The 21,827-nt window shown below is 43.9% G+C and overlaps 1 protein-coding gene across 1 annotated transcript in view; it reads right to left on the bottom strand.

Annotated features, from left to right (window-relative positions):
* The window catches only part of SEMA5A (semaphorin 5A), a 104,170-nt gene that overhangs the window by 52,408 nt on the left and 29,935 nt on the right, over window positions 1-21,827 (bottom strand). The window contains exons 5-9 of the mRNA XM_063130183.1: window positions 20,995-21,093; window positions 19,049-19,262; window positions 17,051-17,336; window positions 11,300-11,435; window positions 6,980-7,184 (exon numbers count right to left, since the gene is read on the bottom strand). Coding sequence (XP_062986253.1) covers window positions 6,980-7,184; window positions 11,300-11,435; window positions 17,051-17,336; window positions 19,049-19,262; window positions 20,995-21,093 — 940 coding nt within the window. The remainder of the gene's footprint in view (window positions 1-6,979; window positions 7,185-11,299; window positions 11,436-17,050; window positions 17,337-19,048; window positions 19,263-20,994; window positions 21,094-21,827) is intronic.

The following is a 21,827-nucleotide window of genomic DNA, read 5'->3' as shown; positions in this document are numbered from 1 at the left end:
AAGCATTGGCAAAGGAAAACCTATTCGTTGCTTTGTCACTGGATGCCATGCCTCCCCACCCCTCCCAGTTTGCAACAGGGGAAGGGGGGTGGTGGCCCCAGTTCCCAGGTGTGTCTGCTGCCAACGTGTAATTCCACGTCCTGAGATACAGCTCCTGTCCTGTCAGCGATGAAGCTTGATGATCCATTAAGAGCACAGAGGCTTCAAAATTGTGCAGTTAATTAAATCCGTTTGCAAACTCCTCAGAGATGAGGAAGGGCACTCTCCGAAATGATAATTCCTTTGAATTTCTTTTGTGCAATTTAAAACGCAGGATTTCAATTCCATCTGAAGGATGCCGTGAGACCGTCAGCCATACGCTTCCAGAATGTCGTATTTTGACAATTAGTTGTCATGCTGTCCAAATGCTTATACTACACAGAACAGGATAATTGCAGTTATTTTTTTCATATTCCCCTGAATGTCTTTCTTAGACTTGTCTTTTACAGAGCTGCACCTGTACATTAAAAAATTATTCAGAAGAAAGTCTCCTGCCTCAAATAAAAGGAAACGGAGTTTTAACAAAGAAGAAAAGAATCAGTGAGCCCAGATTACTGCTTCCCTAATTCCACTATCACGACACATGCCACTTTCTAAAAGGGACATGGCTACCTGGTAGGAGACAGCAGCTGTTTACCTCCCCAAAATCATATCCTTATGTACATGCTATGAAACTTTCAAGGGGGAAAAAAGTCTAGATCAGTTACGAAAAGACAGATTCTCCAGAAGTCTTTGCTTCTGAAAGCCTGCTGGAAAGTTTGTTTGGTGTAGGAAGCAGGGCAGGTGCCAGACTATTTTGTGCCCTAGGCAGGTGAGCTGCTTTCACCACCACCCCACCACCACCCCAGCGTACCTGGGTGCAGGGCGCCATCTTGCCCGCCCAGCCGAAGCGAAGCCAGGACGCTGGGGTGGGGGGGCTGGCGGCTTCGGAACGGCGTGCCTGGCTGGAAGCCGCTCTGGGAGAGCGACTTCTGGGTGGCCATTCCGAAGCTGCCTGCCTGCCCCCCCCCCCAGCATTCTGGGTTCACTTCAGCTGCGCGCCCACCCAGCCGAAGCAAAGCCAGGATGGCGTGCCTGGCCAGAAGCTGCTCTGAGAGAGCGACTTCTGGGCGCGCCGTTCCAAAGCCGCCCACCTGCCCCAGTGTCCTGGCTTCGCTTCAGCTGGGTGCCCAGCCAAAGCGAAGCCTGGACGCTGAAGTGGGGGGGGCAGGCGTGGCTTTGCTTTGGCTGGGTGGGCACCCAGCCGAAGTGAATCCAGGACGCTGGAGCGGGCGGGCGGCTTTGGAACGGTGCGCCTGGAAGCTGCCCTCTCAGAACCGCTGTGGGAGAGTGGTTTCCAGTGCAGCGTTTGGTGCCCCCCTTACCTTGGCGCTCTAGGCGGCCGCCTGAGTGGCCTCTATGGTAGCACTGGCCCTGGTAGGAAGCCTTGTCCTCTTTTGAATCTAGTCACTCTAGTATAGCTCCTGCACCTTTAACTGTTGTGATGAAGAGGGAATTTCACCAGGTTCCCCATATATACAGATGACACCTGCTGAAATTCCTTTTTCTATGCAACTGTTAAAGATACAGGAGCCCAGTCCTCCTTTTCATAGGGTCACCCTAACCACTGGTTGGGTGTTATCAGTTGTCCACCCCTCTGGTGCAGTCCCTTCTGCCTCTCAACATGAAATCAAACTCTTCCTCACAAGTTCAGAAGTCTGTGTCTTTGGAGATTCCCTGCTCCCAGCCCTGCAAGTCGTATTGTCCTTGTGAAAGCAACAGTAACACTTTTCTCGTTTGAGTGTACACTGGGAGAGGGGATTAAATGGAAATGGGTTGTATGTGCTCATGTCTGTTGCAACCACCATTCCTCTCCCCATTACCCATCTGCTTAGGCATTCTGGAGGCACAGGCAGAGACACTCCCAACTGATCCTGACATCAACGCTGCCCCTCTCAACACCCGCTCACAGAAAGCAGGACATAAAGCAATCAGAAGATTACACGGGGAGATGTCAGTTTCATCACATGACTGCAAAAAAACACCACATTTCCCCCATAGCAAAGTAACACACGAAAAAAAGCGGGGGGGGGAGACATGAGACAACAACAGCATAGCAACGGCATCGTATAAAGCCCACAGGAAAACCAGTAACCAAACCATGATTGCACACAAAAAACGCCCGTCTGAAGAGACCCCCACTCATTCTGCCTTGAGCCATTCCCACAGATGGACGCCCTGGACCTTTCCCAGATTGGAATTTGGTCCTTGGGCTAAAAAAAAAAAAGGTTCCCCACTCCTAATTTAAGGGACTGGGTGTTGGACTATAATCCCATCATCCTCAGCAGCTAATCACAGATAAGGACTTCTCCCTCCTGTGCAGTGACAAAGCCTTGCTTTCTCAATGCACAAGAGGGACAACCTCTCATCTCAGAGCAGCAAAGAGCTGTTCCCTGACGGGGGAAGGGAGCAGAGCCTGGGAAGAAGCTGGTGGGTCAGATACAGCCCATAGGCTAGAGGTTCAACTGTGGAGGCTCCGGAAATTGTGAATTTCCCCCCATTGCATAAATGGACCCTTTACAGCCACCATTTACCCAACAAGAAGGAATGAGTAATTTCTGGAGCAAGGGTGGACAGATGCTGAGTGTTCATTGGGCCTCACTGAGCCTCAAGGCGCCATTTACAATTTGCACAATATGGGGTGGGGGGAATATGTAATTTCCAGAGCCTTCATTGTGGTGCACAATGGAGGCTCTGTGCTGAGCACTCATCAGGCCTTGTGAGTGCTTGGAGAGTGGGTCCGCAAGTGTGCTGCGGGCATCTGACTGGGTCCAGGGAAGGTGGCAGCCGCAGGTGAGTCTGTTGGACACCTGGACTCAGCAAGCCACCCGCGACATCCTTAGATAAAGCCTAGAGTAATTGCACAATTCTGCTATACCACACGCTACCTAGTGTTTGTTTAACGGAACATAAAAAAGGAGGAGAAAGAAAAAACCCAGAAAAAAACATGTGCAAAAGAGCCGATCTTAATCCTGCAAAGAATCCAGATACAGGAGTCTTGGTAAAGTGGCACATTAAGTCTGTAGGATATGCCCAAGACAAACCAAGCAATTCTGTTTTCTCACCATGTGTTGAGTTCATGTACTTCCCCCATAATTATTGGTTTACTGCAAAATACTGGCTTCAAATGGAAACATGGATATTATAGATAGATATAGATCAGCCTTGTCCAACCTGGTGCCCTCCAGATGTTGGGAGTTGCAGTTTTATTTATTTATTTATTACATTTCTATACCGCCCAACAGCCGGAGCTCTCTGGGCGGTTCACAAAAATTAAAAACTTTCAAAGTATAAAACAACAGTATAAAACCATACTATAAAATACAATATAAAAGCTCAACCACATAAAAACACTTCAACCCAACAGTTCAACCCACCTGGAAGGTACCAGGTTGGAAAAGGCTGGTATAGAGACTGTAATTCCAGAACAGCCAATTAACATGCAAAAACATATACTTCAGCTACCTAAACTAGTCACTTCAAAAGTAATTACTATGCAACTTAATGTAAAAGTTCAGACTACCGAACCAGCAGATCGCTCTCTGCAAGAACCCTTGATACTTCACTTCTTTTCCCAGAAACAAATCCTACATGGTACTGAATTTGATTGTTTGGAGTGGAAGTGGCTGAGTGAGTAAGGAAGAAGACGAGACAGACAGAAATAACCACTGGTTGCTGGTCTTTCCAGAACTTTTGGCAGCAAAAGGTTCACTCCTAATTCCTGCCCAGAGACCACACACGTACTGGAAACATCCCTACCCGACCTATCCAGACTTGCACATGAATTTATATAGGCACAACCCACATATTCCCTCACAATATGCCACAGCACTTCCAATTACAGAGAATAATTCTGCTGGCCTGCCTGAGAAAGTGCAAATAGCCCAAGACACAGATTGATATAGCATAAAGGAGGGAAATTATTTGTGGCTGCATGGAGATAGCACAACTTTTTACATTTTACCTAAAATCTGTCACTGAGCTATGATGCAGCAATTTCATGCTTAGCTCTTAGGAATCCATTTCTGCTGTTACTGCTATATTATCTACACTCCAGAAGACATGCGGTAATTTAATGTAAATACACCTCTTTCTAGTAGAAAAGTCTTTCATGTCAAACAACATGAATATACCAATTTTATCAATTTCAAGTAATATTATTTAGGTTATTGTAAAATTACATATAAGAATTCTTGTAAGGGATTCATACTAACTCTCTAGAGTGTAAGTAACATACTACTGTATTTCCTGTGTCAGTACAGTGTAGCACTTCTCAACGAAAAACATATAGACCAAACAACCTTCCAATATGATACAAAGGCTGAAAACACTTGAGTTCTGCCTGTAATTAACAGCAACCAAAGAAATCCACATAATTACAACCTTGCTGCTGAAAATACTTATGTTACAAACACACATTTCCAATGAAATATTTATTGTGTAGTTCACAGCTCCTAGTTATACATCCAAATAGATAGAAGGAAAAGTTGTATCCCATATTAGCCTTCTAGAGTCTTCAGAAGTCACAGAACATATTCAAGGTGACCAGTTACACCTAAGTACTTTCTGTCTCTGACTTTGAAGTCTTATGCATGCTTACTCAGAAGTATGTTCCGCTGTCTTCAATTATGCTTACTCCCAGGTAAGTATGCATAGGATTGCAGCCTCAGCATCTTTCTAGTACATGCTGTATTTCTTATCCATGTTTTTCTGTACTTAACTCCTTCTCATACTATTTTACATTTAGGGCTAAATATTCATGATTTACAAATTCAAGACTCTTCATTTTAAGGACAGGATCTGTCACTGCTGGAAGGTAGGGGGTAACTGGAATGTTATCTGATATGGAAGTGAAGAATTCTGCATGGTAAAATCAGTATGAACACTACAATGCTGTAACCTGACATATTTTTAAAAACTCTATTTTATGTATGCATGCAAAATGTGATGTTACTACAGTTATGAACTCATCATTTTATGATTTATTTATTTATTACATTTCTATACCGCCCAATAGCCGGAGTTCTCTGGGCGGTTCACAAAAATTAAAAACATTCAAAGTATAAAACAGTATAAAACCATAATATAAAATACAATATAAAAACTCAACCAGATAAGAACAGCAGCAATGCAAGATTACAAATTTAAAACACCAAGTTAAAATTTATTAATAGACTGTTAAAATGCTGGGAGAATAAAACGGTCTTCACCTGGCGTCTAAAAGCATATAATGTAGGTGCCAAGCGAACCTCCTTAGGGAGCTCATTCCACAGCCGGGGTGCCACAGCAGAGAAGGCCCTCCTCCCGGTAGCCACCTGCTTCACTTCCTTTGGCAGGGGCTCACGGAGAAGGACCCCTGAGGATGACCTTAGGGTCTGGGCAGGTACATATGGGAGGAGGTGTTCCTTCAGATAACCTGCCCCCAAGCCGTTGAGGGCTTTAAATGTTAATACCTGATGAATGTTGTTTTATGAATATTTGATGTGTGTTTTAAATTATGGGCTGGGGGTGAGGAGTCTTGAGTACGCCATAAAGCAGGATTAAAATGGGAAGCAAATAAACAAACAAATAAAATAAAGTACTGTGTTATTTTGAATGAAACACTTCAAAAGGAAAAAGGAAAAACAAAAGAATAATTCCTGTGGAACGGACATATACTTGTAAAGTTTGAAAGAAAACTTGATCTATACTCTCATGCCACAAGTAATGTTGTGTGTGTATGTACACACACACACACACACCATTTTTTTTTTAAATTCAGCTTGAGAATAAATAATTTCTTTGTCCAGAAACCTAGTGAGGTTAGAAGGAGCAAGAGAAGTGGGTGGGAGCTTAATGAAAGAAGCAGAGGAGTGCCTTAGTTTTTATGTTTTTCTTTTAAAAATAATAATAATAATAATAATAATAATAATAATAATAATATTTTATTACCTACCTCTCCCTCTGGATAGAGGTGGGGAACAACATAAAATACAAAATATTATAAAATACATAAAACTGATTAAAACGTATAAAAATTAATACATTATTAAAATAACAGGACATACTGGCTTGGATCCAAAGCGCCACTTGCATAAGTGAAGGAAATTGCTGACTTCTACGACTGCCACACCAATTTAGTTTCCTGGGCTGCATCACAGAGCCATCTGGGGGGTCCCCCAGCCCACAGGAGGGGCTTTTGGGAGACAGGACTTCGCCCACAGTTCTTTGGATCCAAGCCATTGGTCCCAATTCACTTTATGAGGTACAAACGGTGGACAGCATAACGAAGTGGCTTTAATCACTATCAACTTTGTGAAAAGATCCTGAGACCACGGGAAGGATCGGGTTTCCCCAGGGATTATTTATCTCTGGGAAGACCTGTGCTTGTCCCCCCTTGCTCCTGGGAGTCCCTGGGAGTCATTTGGACGCACAGGGACTTGGCCGTGACCAGCCTGGATTTTCGGGCTGGTGTAGGAACGGCCAGTGTCAGCAATACTGGGCTAGATGGACCAACAGACTGATTCAGTATAAGGCAGCTTCCTATGTTCTTAATTTCAGACTAGGCTGTTAACTTGGATTTTTCAGCACTAAGTGAAGACCTTTTTAGACTCCCATGTCTTTTAAGAACTGTTTTATTTCATTTATTATTATGGCAACCCTGAATGGGTTTTAGCCAGTTTCAGAACTGTTTTATTGCTTTTTGATCTATACACTGTTTTATTTCTGCTGCTGATCTTACTTTGGTTTCATTATATGCCAGTCTTTTTACCCTGGCTGCTGCTTTTATTTTTGTGTTATTTTATTATCACGGCTTTATTGCGATTTTGTATTGTATGTTTTTAATTTACCTGTACACTGCTCAGTTATCGGGCAGTCTAAAAGTGTTAAAAATAAACGCATTCATTAACAAAGAATTTACCTGTAGCCAAATAGATGATATGGAAAAGCATGTCTTTGCCTTGCACCACGTCCACTACCACATGGGAAAAACGGCTGTTGTCCTCCATGAAGTAAGGAACTGGTGTGATTGGCTGGATCACTTCATGCATCAAAATAAATTTCTGGGCGTCTTGAAGGTTCCTCTCCGTCAGATTCAAATACGAACCTTGGTCCATGGTGCCACACTGAAAATGCATAAGTTTGCCACTGTTAACGGAATAAAAGATTTAAAGGACTTAAGGCATATATGATTCACCAACCCTAACTATTAAAATACCCATCCTAGACGTTACATAAATTTGTGCAGTGATGACTGATCCTCCAGCTTTATGATGCGCTACAATGAGAAATACTTTTCCATATTAAGAAGTTACACTTCCTCTGCAAGTATCCAACCAAATGAATATAGAGACGACTATTTATTTATTTATTACATTTCTATACCGCCCAATAACCGGAGCTCTCTGGACAGTTCACACACACAAAAAAGCCATCTACCATGAAGATGCATCAATCAAATGACAAAACACGGAGAGGAGGGGTGTTTTGGTAGCTATTTACATGTATCCCAAATATGTGAAGAGGATGCAGGAGCTTGAAGGGTGCCATACGGTTCAGCTGGAGCATTTGTAGCAGCAGCAAAAGTCACCTCATTCTCTTCTAGGGTCCTCTTTTCTTCCATGGTGGCTTTTTTGGGCATGGCTTCTTCAAACTACACAAGAAAAATTCTTTGCCATGTTCTAGCTTGCCAGGGTGAAGAGAGCAGGCAGGATGCCCAGCTGGGTTTCAACCCTCAGGTTGGTTAAGAATGCCCTTGGATGCCCTCAATTTTTTTAAAAAAGTGTAAATTTATGCTTAAGGTGAGGGCGAACTCATAGCTGTGCTTGCCACACCTTACCTGCCATCTTTTTCTCTGTCCATGCAAAGGCATCTTTCATATTTTCTATGTAAGGTGCATATAAAGGAGTCTAACAACCAGGAATTGTACTGGGTTTTCCCTCCCATTGAGTGAGCACAGCGCAATGCTTCCAGCAATTCCCTCCCTGATTCAGCCACCAGTCTTACTCCTCCTCTCACGGCTCCAATGGCCCATTCTTCATTTACTTATTTTTCAAAAGTGCTGCTTATATGTCTAAGCAATCAAACATTTTATTGCTAATGGCTTCTTTGGTTACATTTAAGCAATCATAAAGGTGTGTTGTTAATGTTGCAATAATAAAACAGCTTATTAAAAATATAGATATCCAGAAGCACATTTTTTTAATCATGCAAAATTATTCCGGGCAGAGCCAGAATTCATGATGTCACAAGGCAGAAGCCAGCCAAGGCTGTGCACAGCCAGCTTCTGATGCAAATTTGCAGGACCTCAGCCATAGAAAAAAAAATCAGGTACGGAAACAAGAAAGTGGCAAATACACTTCCAGAGTGAAGTGTATGTGAATGCACAGCAACAACAGCAGTCACAACTGCAATTGGAGAGAAATATCCCTCAATAGTCACACTGGATGCATGTCTATATCCACTCTGAGAAATACCTAATTAGTATTTGGTTAGAACATTATTCCCCCGCCCCCAAACTTCTGATAGTACACTATTGTTCTGAGTTAAAATTTGAGGCACACCTCATTCTTGCATGGGAAAATATTTACTTTAAAGGTGTGAGTGTAAAGAATTGAGTAACCAAAAACAAGAGTTAAGGTTTTGTTGTTTATTCGTTCAGTCGTTTCCGACTCTTCGTGACTTCATGGACCAGCCCACACCAGAGCTTTCTGTCGGCCGTTGCCACCCCTAGCTCCCCCAAGGTCAAGTCTGTCACCTCCAGAATATCATCCATCCATCTTGCCCTTGGTCGATCCCTCTTCTTTTTACCTTCCACTTTCCCTAGCATCAGCCTCTTCTCCAGGGTATCCTGTCTTCTCATTATGTGGCCAAAGTACTTCAGTTTTGCCTTTAATACCATTCCCTCAAGTGAGCAGTCTGGCTTTATTTCCTGGAGTATGGACTGCTTTGATCTTCTTGCAGTCCAAGGCACTCTCAGAATTTCCCTCCAACACCACAGTTCAAAAGCATCTATCTTCCTTCGCTCAGCTTTCCTTATGGTCCAGCACTCGCAGCCATAGGTTACTACGGGGAATACCATTGCTTTAACTATGCGGACTTTTGTTATCAGTGTGGTGTCTCTGCTCTTAACTATTTTATCGAGATTTGTCATTGCTCTCCTCCCAAGAAGTCAACGTCTTCTGATTTCCTGGCTGCAGTCAGCGTCTGCAGTAATCTTTGTGCCCAGAAATACAAAGTCTGTCACTGCCTCCACGTTTTCTCCCTCTATTTGCCAGTTATCAATTAAGCTGGTTGCCATAATCTTGGTTTTTTTGAGGTTTAACTGCAACCCAGCTTTTGCACTTTCTTCTTTCACCTTCGTCATAAGGCTCCTCAGCTCCTCCTCGCTTTCAGCCATCAAAGTGGTGTCATCTGCATATCTGAGATTGTTAATGTTTCTTCCTGTGATTTTAATTCCAGCCTTGGATTCGTCAAGCCCAGCACGTCACATGATGTGTTCTGCATACAAGTTGAATAGGTAAGGTGAGAGTATACAACCCTGCCGAACTCCTTTCCCAATCTTAAACCAGTCCGTTGTTCCGTGGTCTGTTCTTACCATTGCTACTTGTTCGTTATACCGATTCCTCAGGAGGCAGACAAGATGACTTGGTATCCCCATACCACCAAGAACTTGCCACAGTTTGTTATGATCCACACAGTCAAAGGCTTTAGAATAGTCAATAAAACAGAAATAGATGTTTTTCTGGAACTCCCTGGCTTTCTCCATTATCCAGCGGATATTGGCAATTTGGTCTCTAGTTCCTCTGCCTTTTCTAAACCCAGCTTGTACATCTGGCAATTCTCGCTCCATGAATTGCTGGAGTCTACCTTGCAGGATCTTGAGCATTACCTTGCTGGCATGTGAAATAAGTGCCACTGTCCGATAGTTGGAACATTCTTTAGTGTTTCCCTTTTTTGGTATGGGGATATAAGTTGATTTTTTCCAGTCTGATGGCCATTCTTGTGTTTTCCAAATTTGCTGGCATATGGCATGCAACACCTTGACAGCATCATCTTGCAATATTTTAAATTAGTTCTACGGGAGTGACAATGGCTATCTAATTTTTGGGGCCTCTAAATTGGAGACAGCCCAGTCTAATACATATACAGAAGCTCTGTTTATTTAAGGGTCACTGAAGTAGACCCCCCTGTCGAAATGCGTTTGACCTGTTTTTATCATTTTGTTTTTATAAAAATGCCTATGTTTATATGTGTATATTCTATGGTGGTTACTAGTTTATATGTAATGTCTTTTCCAGACGTTAACGGTTAGGGATATGATCTTGTAAATATAGTTACTTACCTTACCCCTTGTTTTTGGTTACTAGCTTGTTTTGGTTAAGGTTTATACCCTTTTCATATATAGTGAGTGTAAAGAATGCCACCAATTCTGATGAATACATAAAATTAATGAAGCAATACAAACTAGTAGTTTTTGATGCTCAGGTCTTGCTTCCCTGATCACGCACTCCACAACAACCAAGCTGAGAGGTGGCAAAATGACTTAACCTCAGACGATATCACTAGTCGTGTGGGACTCTCTTCTCTGGGCCTGGCCTTTACACACCAGCTTACCCAGAGATGCCGTTGGTGCCCTCTGAGGTTGTGCAACTTTGGAGATTGTCCACCTCAGGTGTGAGTGGAACCCATCTAATCATTCCTGATGCAGAGACACAGCAGAATTACCAGCCCTCAGAGGAAGCTGCTTGGAAGGAGGGCTCCCCAGAGTCTCAAAGGTGCTTTTCGTTATTTTATTAGTTTATTTCTCACACCACACTACAGATTCTCTCACAAGTCACATTAGTGGGGGAAATGGCTCTGCTTACTCATGTTTTATTCAGTTCATGGCAATATTGCCTGTGGCGTTCTGTTTTATCACCTAGTTCAAATTAATTTCTTTCTTAATGTTACCCAAGATGATCAAGTGCTTGTTTAATCGCTATTAATTGGCTCAAAGTATGATTGGGCACACCATCTCTCAGGCCAGTAACTGAAGTCCTGCAAATTCCAATTGCAATTTAAGCCTCTGATGGCGTTTTAACCTGACCATCCCATCATGATCATTAGCTGAAAACTGTAATGCAGGCTGGTGGATGGAAACCCACAATCATCTATCCGCCATGATATTAGCTTCTAAAAACATGATTGTAGTTTTAGGACAATTCATATGCTTAAGGACCTTCCTCTTCCCTTTAAGTACCTGAAAATTAGGGTTAGGGTTGGGATAAGGCAGCCAGGCAGAGCGAGAGTTCTCTTGGTACTTGAATGGTCCACTGAAGACTTGAGTTACTGCAGTCATGTTGAATACGCAAACAGCCGAAACGGCTATGCTGTTCCTTTAAAAACAAAAAAACAAACACCACACCACATGTATATATGAACAAACAGAAGATAAAGGAAGGAAAGAATTTCAGCACCTTGCTTACGAAATGCAACAACGTCCCATTATATCTACAGTTTTTTACATCCCACCATAGAGTGGATAAAATGGACACTTCATGTGTATTGAGGAGACTTTTTCAGAACTACAGCTGGAAAATACAGTTCAGGAGGACATTAATCTTGTCTGGTGAATGGAAAAGTCCAGAGGGAAAAACCGACATTATGCCCATCCCTGTATTAAGCCTTTTATCTTCAAAACACTTTATAATTGGACCAACAATCCCAGGACCCCTGAGATAATACAGAGAAGTTTATACAGTGCTTTTGGAGGTCTAAAGCACTTCGCATACATTATCTTGTTGTAATCCTCACGACAACCCTGATAAGGCAGGTCACTTATTTCCTCATTGCAAGGGAGATTGAGAGAGTGATTGCTCATTTAAGACTATCTAGAGCAGTGGTCCCCAACCTTTTTGGCACCAGGGACCGGTTTCGTGGAAGACAATTTTTCCACGGACCAGAGGTGGGTGGGTTGAGGGGTTAGGGAGGCGCCAAGGGGTGGGCCGCCCCTTTCCTTGCCAGCCGCAGCCACCCTCCGTCCCTCCTCCTCCCACCAAGTGTCAGCCCAAGCTGCAAACTGCTCCACGTTCGGAGTGCCGACGGCGCCGTGTGCCTCCAGCCCATCCACGTGCAAGGCCCATTCCTGCCTGCAAGCGGCGGCCAGGGTCGCACCCGCCTGGTCCCCGAGAGGGAGGAGCGGAACTGCGGCAGCCTCCCCACCCCCGCCGCCGCACCCAGAAGCCACTCTCCCACAGCAGCTCTGAGAGATGCTGGAGTGGGGGCGGGCAGGCGTGGCTTTGCTTCGGCTGGGTGGGCGCCCAGGTGAAGCAAAGCCAGGACGCTGGCACGGGCGGGTGGCTTCGGAATGGCGCGCCCGGAAGTCGCTCTCCCAGAGCGGCTTCTGGCCAGGCACGCTGTTCCGAAGCCTCCCACCCCAGCATCCTGGCTTCGCTTCGGCTGGGCAGGCGAGATGGCGCCCCGCATCCAGGTACGCTGGGGTGGGTGTGGGTGGGTGAAAGCAGCTCACCTGCGCGGCCCAATTCCTAACAGGCCACAGACCAGTACCGGTCCACGGACCGGGGGTTGGGGACCCCTGATCTAGAGAGTTTCTGGCCAAGGCAAGATTTGGCATCTTCCTGGAATAGCTGGGGAGGGGGGGGAATATGCCCACTACCCCCCAACTCACTGTTGCTTACCTATACTCCATTTTTCTCCAGTTACTGCCCCTCTCTGCTTGGCTACTTGTGCCTCACCCCAGCTCTGTCCCTTGCAAACACATATTTAGAAGCCCATTGTGTGTGTGTGTGTGTGTGTGTGTGTTTTGTTGTTGTTGCTCAGAGGCACTCTGTCCCTTCTCCACTTTGTATCTCCTGTCCTGAATCAGTTTTAATTTTAAACACAGAAACAGACAAACCTGCCTTATATTGAGTCAGACCATTGGCCCATGTAGCTTGGTGTTGTTGACTGGCAGTGGCTCTGCAGGGTTTCAGGCAGGGTCTTTTCCTGCCCTACCTGGAGATGCCATGAATTGAACCTGGGACCTTTTGCATGCCAAGTAGGGGCTCCATCACTGGAAGCTCCATCCGACGAGAGTGTTTTATTGCACGCTCGTAACTGGGCACTCACAGATTCCTCGGAGCTCCCTCCCATGATGTCTTCTGCCTCTCGCGCCCCTTCTGGTCTTCCTTGCACCGCAAGAAAAACCAGAGAAACGCCGAAATATTTTTTAAACCAAAGTTACTGCTCTCTCCTGCTGTGTGTGGGAAAAGTAGCATGTTCACAACGAGGGACTGAATGGCCCTCATGCACCTTGTTTACTTCCTGTTTAAAAACAGGAAGTAACTGAGTGTCCACGGAGAAGCGACGGTAGCCAGCGTTAGCCAGTGTTTCTTCCAAGGTGTGATGAAGCTTTAAGTTACAGCTCCTCCTGATATTTCTTTTTTTAAAAGGTAGCAGGGTACTACTACATATATGATCATGAAACATGTATTTAGCCCTGCTACTTTTTTAAAAAAGCGTCAGGAAGAGTTGTAGCTTAGAGAGAAAGAAGTAAAAGTGAAGTAGTTTTTCAATTGTTTATTTGGGGGTGGGGTGGGGGGGGAAGAGAAGAGAAGAAATCAAAGAGAGGGAACCAAACACTCCTGCCTTTACTACATCAGGGATTTTCTTATAGTAATTACCCACATATGTAAATGGTAAGAATTAAATCTGCTATTGTGAAGTTGTTCGCAAATTGTCTAGGTTCAGCTAAGTTCAAGCCCACAGACTCCAGGTGCTACCACACAGCAGCATCATAAAGCTTCTTGACTGACAAGCTTGTGTGTTTCTTAAATAAAATAAACATTTGTTTAAGATCATCGATGCTTTGGACAGGCGAGTTATTCAAAGGCTCTGCCCTCCAGGGTAGGATAAGGCATCAGCAGTATGCTGATTCAATATTGAGCTAAGCAAGAGAGATTTGCATTGAGCACCTTTGCAACAACAAGCTAAGGCTGTCGCAAAAGCACAGGTAGAACAAGTTCAGCAGAACAGCAAAGTGAATTTAAAGTTTTACAAATAAAAAGTTTAGGCTGAAGCAATTTTCAGCGCAGAGTGGAAGTTGTTATATGGAAGTATTTTATTTCCATCACTCATGGAATAAAACACTAGAACTATCTGTCTCTAAAGAAGAGAAATAGGTAGAAGCTGGTAGAGTTTGGCACAATTCTTCCAGTTTAGGTGAAAGTGCTCTTTACTGGTCTATACGGCAAGAGTATTACTCCCGAATTGCATTGCTGTTTAAACTACCTCACCATTGTACCCAGCGAGGGCTAGTGCCTGCATGCTACCTTCAAATACCAGGAATTCTCCCTGGGGACAGAAGCAAGTGTACAAGTGCCATTTCTTGCTGGAGCCATGGGGGGAAGGGGGTGTTTTCAAATGTGCACACTTTTCTTGCAATTACCAGTGGGTCCCTCGCTCCTGTAGAAACTATTCTTGCCCTTTCCCACCTAGCACATCCAGCCGCTTGGGGCCCATTTTGTTAATTAGGGGAGTGATCACTTAAGGGCCTACAGCTCTGGGCAAAGTATAGAAATAAAGATGCCGTTCCTACAGGATTAAATTCACCTCCAAGGAGCCCAGAGCTACTTAAATATAATTTACAGGTAGTCTTCCACATAGGTAGCATACAGCCCTGCTTTACTTATAAACCGATGGGAAGGGCATCTTTATTTCTGCATTTTTTTACAGCGCCTAGGGTTTGTTTTTTTAGATGTTTAAGAAGTTATTGCTCCCCCTATTGGAAAAGAGCGAGGGCAATGAAAAAGGAGGCAAGGTCTGATTGGATTCTTTCTGAACGGTTACTCGTATTTTTCTAAGACATGCTGTTGATCACCCAAATATGCAATCTATAAAACCAAACGGAATTAATAAATACATATTTATTTTGTCCCCTGCATCCTAGCTAACCATAAATAAAACTAAATAGAGAACTGAGATCACACACAAAAAAATACTATCAGCAAATCTTTTCCTCAGAAACTAGCACCATGACTCCAACATTGGGGTTGCCACCAGAATCAGGAAACAATTCATAGAATCATAGAATAGCAGAGTTGGAAGGGGCCTACAAGGCCATCGAGTCCAACCCCCTGCTCAATGCAGGAATCCACCCTAAAGCATCCCCGACAGATGCTTGTCCAGCTGCCTCTTGAAGGCCTCTAGTGTGGGAGAGCCCACAACCTCCCTAGGTAACTGATTCCATTGTCCCTCATTTACCTAGGGAGGTTGACTGGCTTCCAGTTTCTTTCTGAGTTAGGAACATATGAAGCTGCCTTATACGGAGTCAGGCTATTATTGTTGACACTAAAGTTCAGTTCGGAAAGTTTTCTGTCATACCTGGAGATGGCAGGGATTGAACCGGAGACCTTCTGCTCCACCACTGAGCCACAGCCCCTCCTTCCAATGATGCTAATCATTACTGTCGTGGGCTGAGCCCATGGTTTCTTTAAGAGAACATCTTTTGCTTCATCCCAGGGAGAGGGAGAGGGGTTTCTTTGTGTCTGAAAGGGGAGTAGGAAGCGAAATGCCAAGGCCGCGCTGGGCAAGAAGCGCCTATCGTCTGATAACGCCTCCCCGGGCTGGTACCGGGGGGAGAGTAACATGTTGCAGCTGTGCAATGTCTGGGAGCATTCCCCACTACCTTTGGGAGAGGTGTGGGTTGCTATGGGGTTTTTATTGGTCAAGGTGGGTCTGGTGACAAGGGGGTCCCAGAAAGGGATAAAAAGCTTAAGCACCTAAGGGTCCGGTCTCTTTCCTGTGAGTGTCAGGAGTCCAGCATGTGCGTGGTGAGTTAGAGCATCCAGGCCGGTCTGGCTGGATGGCGGAAACTCCACGCGGCCGCTGAGGGAAAGAGTCTTAGTTCGAGTGGCGTAAAGCCAAGTCGGAGTGAGCAACAAGAGGTTGAGTCGCAGAGTTAAATGTGTGTTGTGTTTTAAGTCTAGGTTTGGGTACAATTGGGCAAGGGACCTTGCCGGAGTTACGGCAAGTGGGTGGTTAAGTGGGGAGTGAGTGCAAATTCTATTGGCTTGAGCGTGTAAAGGGGGAGGGGGTAAGGTATTAGTCCCTGCTGTCCTAAGTGTGTCATTCCTTTGTCCATGTTTCTCCTCCAAACCTTTTACGTGTGCACCTTCATGTGTGGACCCTTATGGAAGTGTGTTGTGTGAAGAATAAAAATGTTTGGTCCCTATCTCTGGAGTGTGGCGTTGCTTCAAGAACCTAGACTACAAAGGGTTAACAAGCAGCAGCGAAGGGGCGTGTGCCTGGGCTGGCTGAGTCAGGGGGCCCCCTTCTCCTCACCTTTAAATAGTTTAGGGCCGGGGTGTTTAAAGGACCACCTTCTCTTGCATGCCTACTCAGATCTTTGACGAAGGTCTTGCTAGGACAGCAAAGAACCTGTCCTATGCAAAAAGAAACCAGTTGGTGGAGACACAAGACAAGGCCTTCTCCACTGTAACAACCAGGCTCTGGAAGTCAACTCCCTGCCTTGGGAGACCCACATGGGTCTCCTTTTTGTTGACATTCCATCACCTTATCCAAATGGCATGCTTTGTAGGGCGGTCAGTTTATGATGCTTTCCTCCACTTCATAATATTAATGACTCACTGTGATGGCTTTTTTCTTGGATGCTATCTCTTGTACTTTTTTCTTTTAAAAAAAAGTGCATTATGATATTAATGGTTGTTAATTGTCATGATGAAGTGGAAAGTGGAAGATATAAAGAGCCCATATCGCAGACATCTTTCAGGATCAGTTCTGTTTTCAGGATGGCCTCCTCTTCTGCAATACACCACCTCCCAACCTGCTGCTCTCCAGATGTGTTAGCCAGGGATGCTGGGAGTTGTAGTCTAACACATCTGGAAGAGACTAGTTTGGGGAAGGCTGTCCTGGGAGGCATATAGGCAGCAGACCTCCTCCTCAAAGTTATTCTGAATATTCTAGAAATAAAAATACTGCATAAGCTACATACACATTAGTGGTAAAGATCCCGTAGATTAAGTCCAGTTCTGGCAGGAAGAACGTACTCTGTAATTCATTGTAGTAAAATGGAATTTCTCCAGGGTGGGAGCAGTTCAAGCGAGCTTTCATGAAGGTGGTCCAGGTGTCTTCCAGCAAAAACCTGCCTCCAATGTCATTCTTACAAACTCGAGCGGCCCGAGAAAAGACTATTTTCCCACAGTCATGTTCGACTGCATTCTCTCGGAAGAAGAAATAGATGAAGTTTCCGATGTCATAGGAAGACACAAAATTTGGTTCTGAAATACAGGATGAAAAAAAGACAGGAAAAGGTGTTTTTCGCTTACTCTAGAGTTGACAGTGGCTATTTGTATATTAACTATTTTGGACCATTTCTGAAATATAAGTATATTCCCAATAAATATAACCTTTGCTCCTCTACTCTCAGTTGCCCTATAGATGTCTGCTCTCCACCCATTCATCCTTACCAGGCTTTATGCCTGGAACGCCCCACCCAAAGCAAGGGGCCATCCCTTTTCCCACGACAATTCCTTCCTCAAGGCCCAACTTTTCTGCAAGGTCTTTTGTTTAACCCCTTAATCCTCATCCCCAATTATAGCCAAGCTTATACAAGGCTAACTCCACTTGCATCCATTCCTTACTTGCTTTGTTCCTCCCTCTCCACACTGCCAGCCCTTGGGGGCAAGGGCCTGTCTTGCTTGGTTTGGGTGTTTTTTGCTCACAAAACTCTGTAAAGTGCCATATCCAACAAAACAACAACAACAACAACAACAACAACAACACAATGTTGCATAAGCCTTAGCAACTGTCTGCTAAAGTTTAGACAGTCATTGTAATTGAATTGTCTTCAATTTGCAAACCGCCCAGAAAGCTTCGGCTATTGGGTGGTGTGGCATTAACCCCACAAGTCAGTTCCCTAATGTATGTCTGAAATTGGTAAGTCTGTAGTGCTTAGAATGTTGACCTGAGTGGGCGGAGTTAGAATGTCTTAGGAGCGGAGAGGAGTGATATATAAGGGAATGACTGAGGGGAACTTTTAGGTACTTTTTGAGTCTTTAGCCTTGAGTGCTTTAGCTCTCTGTGTGTAGAGTACTATTGTTCTGGAGAGTTTGAGGATCAGTGTAGAGAGGGGTGTCTTTTGAGGATGGTGTGCACATAGTCAGTTGATGTATATTAAACCATACTGATAATAAAGGAAGCTCAAGAGTGATTGTGTGAGAAAGGAAAGCGTGTCTGTGAAGAGAGAAAGGATTGGATGAGAGGTTTTAAAACGGTTTTGAAAAGTTTTATTTTGAAACAAAGTTTGTGAACCTTAAAATAATGTTTTACCAAAAAAAAATCCCACGTGTCTCTTTGGCATTTATCATCTGCAGTTATATACATTTAACACCCACTCTGACATTAAATCACCATCAGCACATATAATTCACAGCACTTTGATTTATTCCTGAAATGTTCCAATTTAACCCCTTTCTCCACCTAGTTTGGAGAAAGGCGGTGGTTGTCCCTCGCCTCAGGCTCCTCAACTGGTGGGGCTTGGCTTGAGCAGGGAGTGTCTGCGGCCAGGCCTGTTGTTCAGAGCCTGTGTCATGGCAGGTGGTATAGAAATGCAATAAATAAATAAATAAATAAATAGATGTCAATGGTATTTTCAGTTAAAGATGCCAGGAACTGAACCTAGGACTTTCTGCAAGCAAACTGAGCTATGGCCCTATTCCCACTTCTTGTACTTAAACTCTAACCCTTAACTCCTTTGAACCTTACTCTTTTCCCACCCACCCCTTCCCCACAACCCAATTCAATCTAGAATTGTCAACTTTAAACCTTCAACATTGGGGATTAGGAAAATTCCAGATTTCCTCAAATATGGAAAAACTGGGGGCAAAGCCTTCAGAAGCATTGACCATTGCGAATGCAGGCATTTCCTTCATAACAAAGCAATTCAAAGCATTGTTTAGTCAAACAAATGACACGTCTTCCCTGCATTCACCATTGAGCCACTTAGAGTTGTACTGTGCAGTCCGGAGTGGGGGAAGAATCCCCAAGCTGCGATAAATGGCAGGATCTCTTCCTGGAAAGTCCATTACTGTTGCTGCATATAACTCGCCAGTACTTGCAAGGAGAGCTGTGGAGTTGTGCTGGGGGCTGTATGGACAGCGTGCCATGCCGCTGATGTGATCATGAGCTTCTTCCAGGTTATATAGCTGCACCAGAAGGTGGGGGCAGGGGGAGAATTGACCATTACTTATCACATTTCATCACATAAAACCATAAATCAATCTAAAATCTTATGTGCCAAAACGGCACATGATTCACAGTCCTCACATATATAGCAACAATTTCTTTCTAGCTTTATGATGTGTATCCGATAAACAGGGGAGCGGGAGATGGCACCCCCACTTGCAAAGTTTGTAACCAAAAGAAATCGAACGGAAACACATTAATTCTAATTGCATTGCATACTCTCCATCTTGATGATCCCATCTGTGCATTAGATTTAATGACACAGAGAGGGGAGCTCTAAACGAGCCCTGTCCCAATTATTAGAGTTCATCAAACTCAAAGCCTGAGCACTTTTCAAAAACATTGCAAGACCAAACCATTTCAGCCAGCTTCCAGAGCCCAGCAGAGGTCAAGACACATTGAAAGCAATGGGATTTCATTCTGTCTTGTTGGGGTTCTTTTGCTTCCATTACCAGGGCTTCTCCACGTTGAAGCAAAAATCTTGCACCCTTACTGGGGCTTCGTCTTCTGGAGTCTTTGTGGGATTACGATAAGCACAATGCATGCTCTCTGCCACTTTTTTGGGCCATTTGTTTTGTGGGCAAGTTCCATATGCTCCATTAATACAGCCAGTAAATGGCCCTGCAATATTGTGTGATTCCAGAAATACAACACCCCTTTGATGCTGGTTTATATTTATTACTTCATTTTTGATGAGTTAAAAAATAGCAGACTAAAGCTTAAAAATAACGGGAGAGGCACCAGAGGTTGATGATGTCTTGAAAAGGACCCACAAACTTCTGTGAGTCCATGAGTGCACGCTAAAAGCTTTGTGTGAAGAATCCCGTAGTCTCAAACCTTCAAGATATACAGGGGATATGTAGGTATGTATACACACACACACACACACACACACACACACACACACCATTCATATGTAGTGGGTACAGGATTGCAGCCTCTGTCTTTTGGTTTCTCAGTGTTTGATTACAGTTTAGAACATACCAAATTCCCCTCTGTTGTGTGGCTTGATCAGAAAACAAAGCTGTACAGATGGATTCAGCTTAGCCCTAGTATTAAAGTAAGTCCTCCCCAGATCTTATCAGGAAAGGTTCAGCATATGAACTTGAATGGGCAGTATGAAGTCATAAACCCACAGATACTTCCGATGGTCTCTGTCGCTTTTTCTTCAGTTGGCAAGAATAATCATGACTGGTTAACCGCCTTGAGTCCCAGTACTGGGAAAAAGGCGGGATATAATAATAATAATAATAATAATAATAATAATAATAATAATAACAACAACAACAACCACCACCACCACCTAGGCCCTAGCTGCATTATGAGCCAATTTAATTCTTAAGCCTCAGCACAAATAGTCATAAAAATTGTAGCATGGCAAAAAGGTGCTGAGAATTCTGTCTTGGAGATCCCAACAGGACCTTTGCTGGCGCCTAAAGAATAACAAAGAAGGCACCAAGTGGATTCAACAGTCGGGGTGCAACCATAGAAAAGGCCCTCTCCCATGTAGCTCCAGCACCACTCCCAGCCTACAGAATCACAGTATGTAGGGTTATGGTTTTATAGTTGTAAACTGCCCAGAGAGCCTAGGCTGTTGGACAGTATAAATACGTAATAAATAAATAAATAAATAAATAGGAAGAAGTTTTAAACCAGTTTAAGTCTGTCTCGTGGATTTGCCCATATTCTTACCGTCCGATTTGTGCAAATTGGTGTAAATGCATTAGTTCCACATGCAAAGAGCCTCTCCCCACCAATGAGGAGAACACGAATGTAATTCTGACACTCTTCCTGAAATAGAAAGAAAAAGAAACATCAACGTTTCATAAGTGCCATACACTATATAAAACCTGGCGTTCTCTTCAGTGCTATCCTACACTGTGACTACAGATGAAAAATCAGGACAAACCATACCTAAAAGTAACAGTTTGTGTGAGCAATCAGATTACATTTACAATTAATTGCTAATGTCAGTAAATGAAGCTAGAGATCCTTTTGAAAAGGTCTTCTACATCATCATATCTATGTAGTAATGTCCCTGCCAACCTTATTATGGCAATAGCCAGTGCACAGGACATACAATCACAGACTTCTGTACAAAAAGAACTCCTGGTTCTTTTTGTTCTATATTGCTACCATGTGCAATATAGAACTTCATTCCCTGCTGCACGGCACATTAATATTTTTCTAATGGCTAACCCTTCCATGCATTGCTGATTTGGTACAGTTCTCACGGACCATACTATCTTGCTTTCATGCAGGGGATGTGAAAAACAAGGAACTTACCATGACATGGAAAAGGCTTCAGAATAAACTTCTATGACATGGTAAATGCAGTGATTATCCCAGGAAGCCCCAGGGCAGAATGGCTTTTCATTTAAAAAGGTGTCTGCTTCCTGCACACCTTGTTTTAATGGGAAAATGCAGCATTTTCCTCTACTTCCTGCACATTGCTGAAATTTGGTTGCATTTCTGCAGTGCAGCAGCAGCAGCAATTTGGGGCAGCAGGGGCTGCAAAAAAACAA

Source organism: Elgaria multicarinata, chromosome 7 (assembly GCF_023053635.1).
Source record: "Elgaria multicarinata webbii isolate HBS135686 ecotype San Diego chromosome 7, rElgMul1.1.pri, whole genome shotgun sequence".
Taxonomy (NCBI): Eukaryota; Metazoa; Chordata; class Lepidosauria; order Squamata; family Anguidae; genus Elgaria; species Elgaria multicarinata.
The sequence above is the reverse complement of the archived record's forward strand: the minus strand, read 5'-3'. Positions and strand labels throughout refer to the sequence as shown.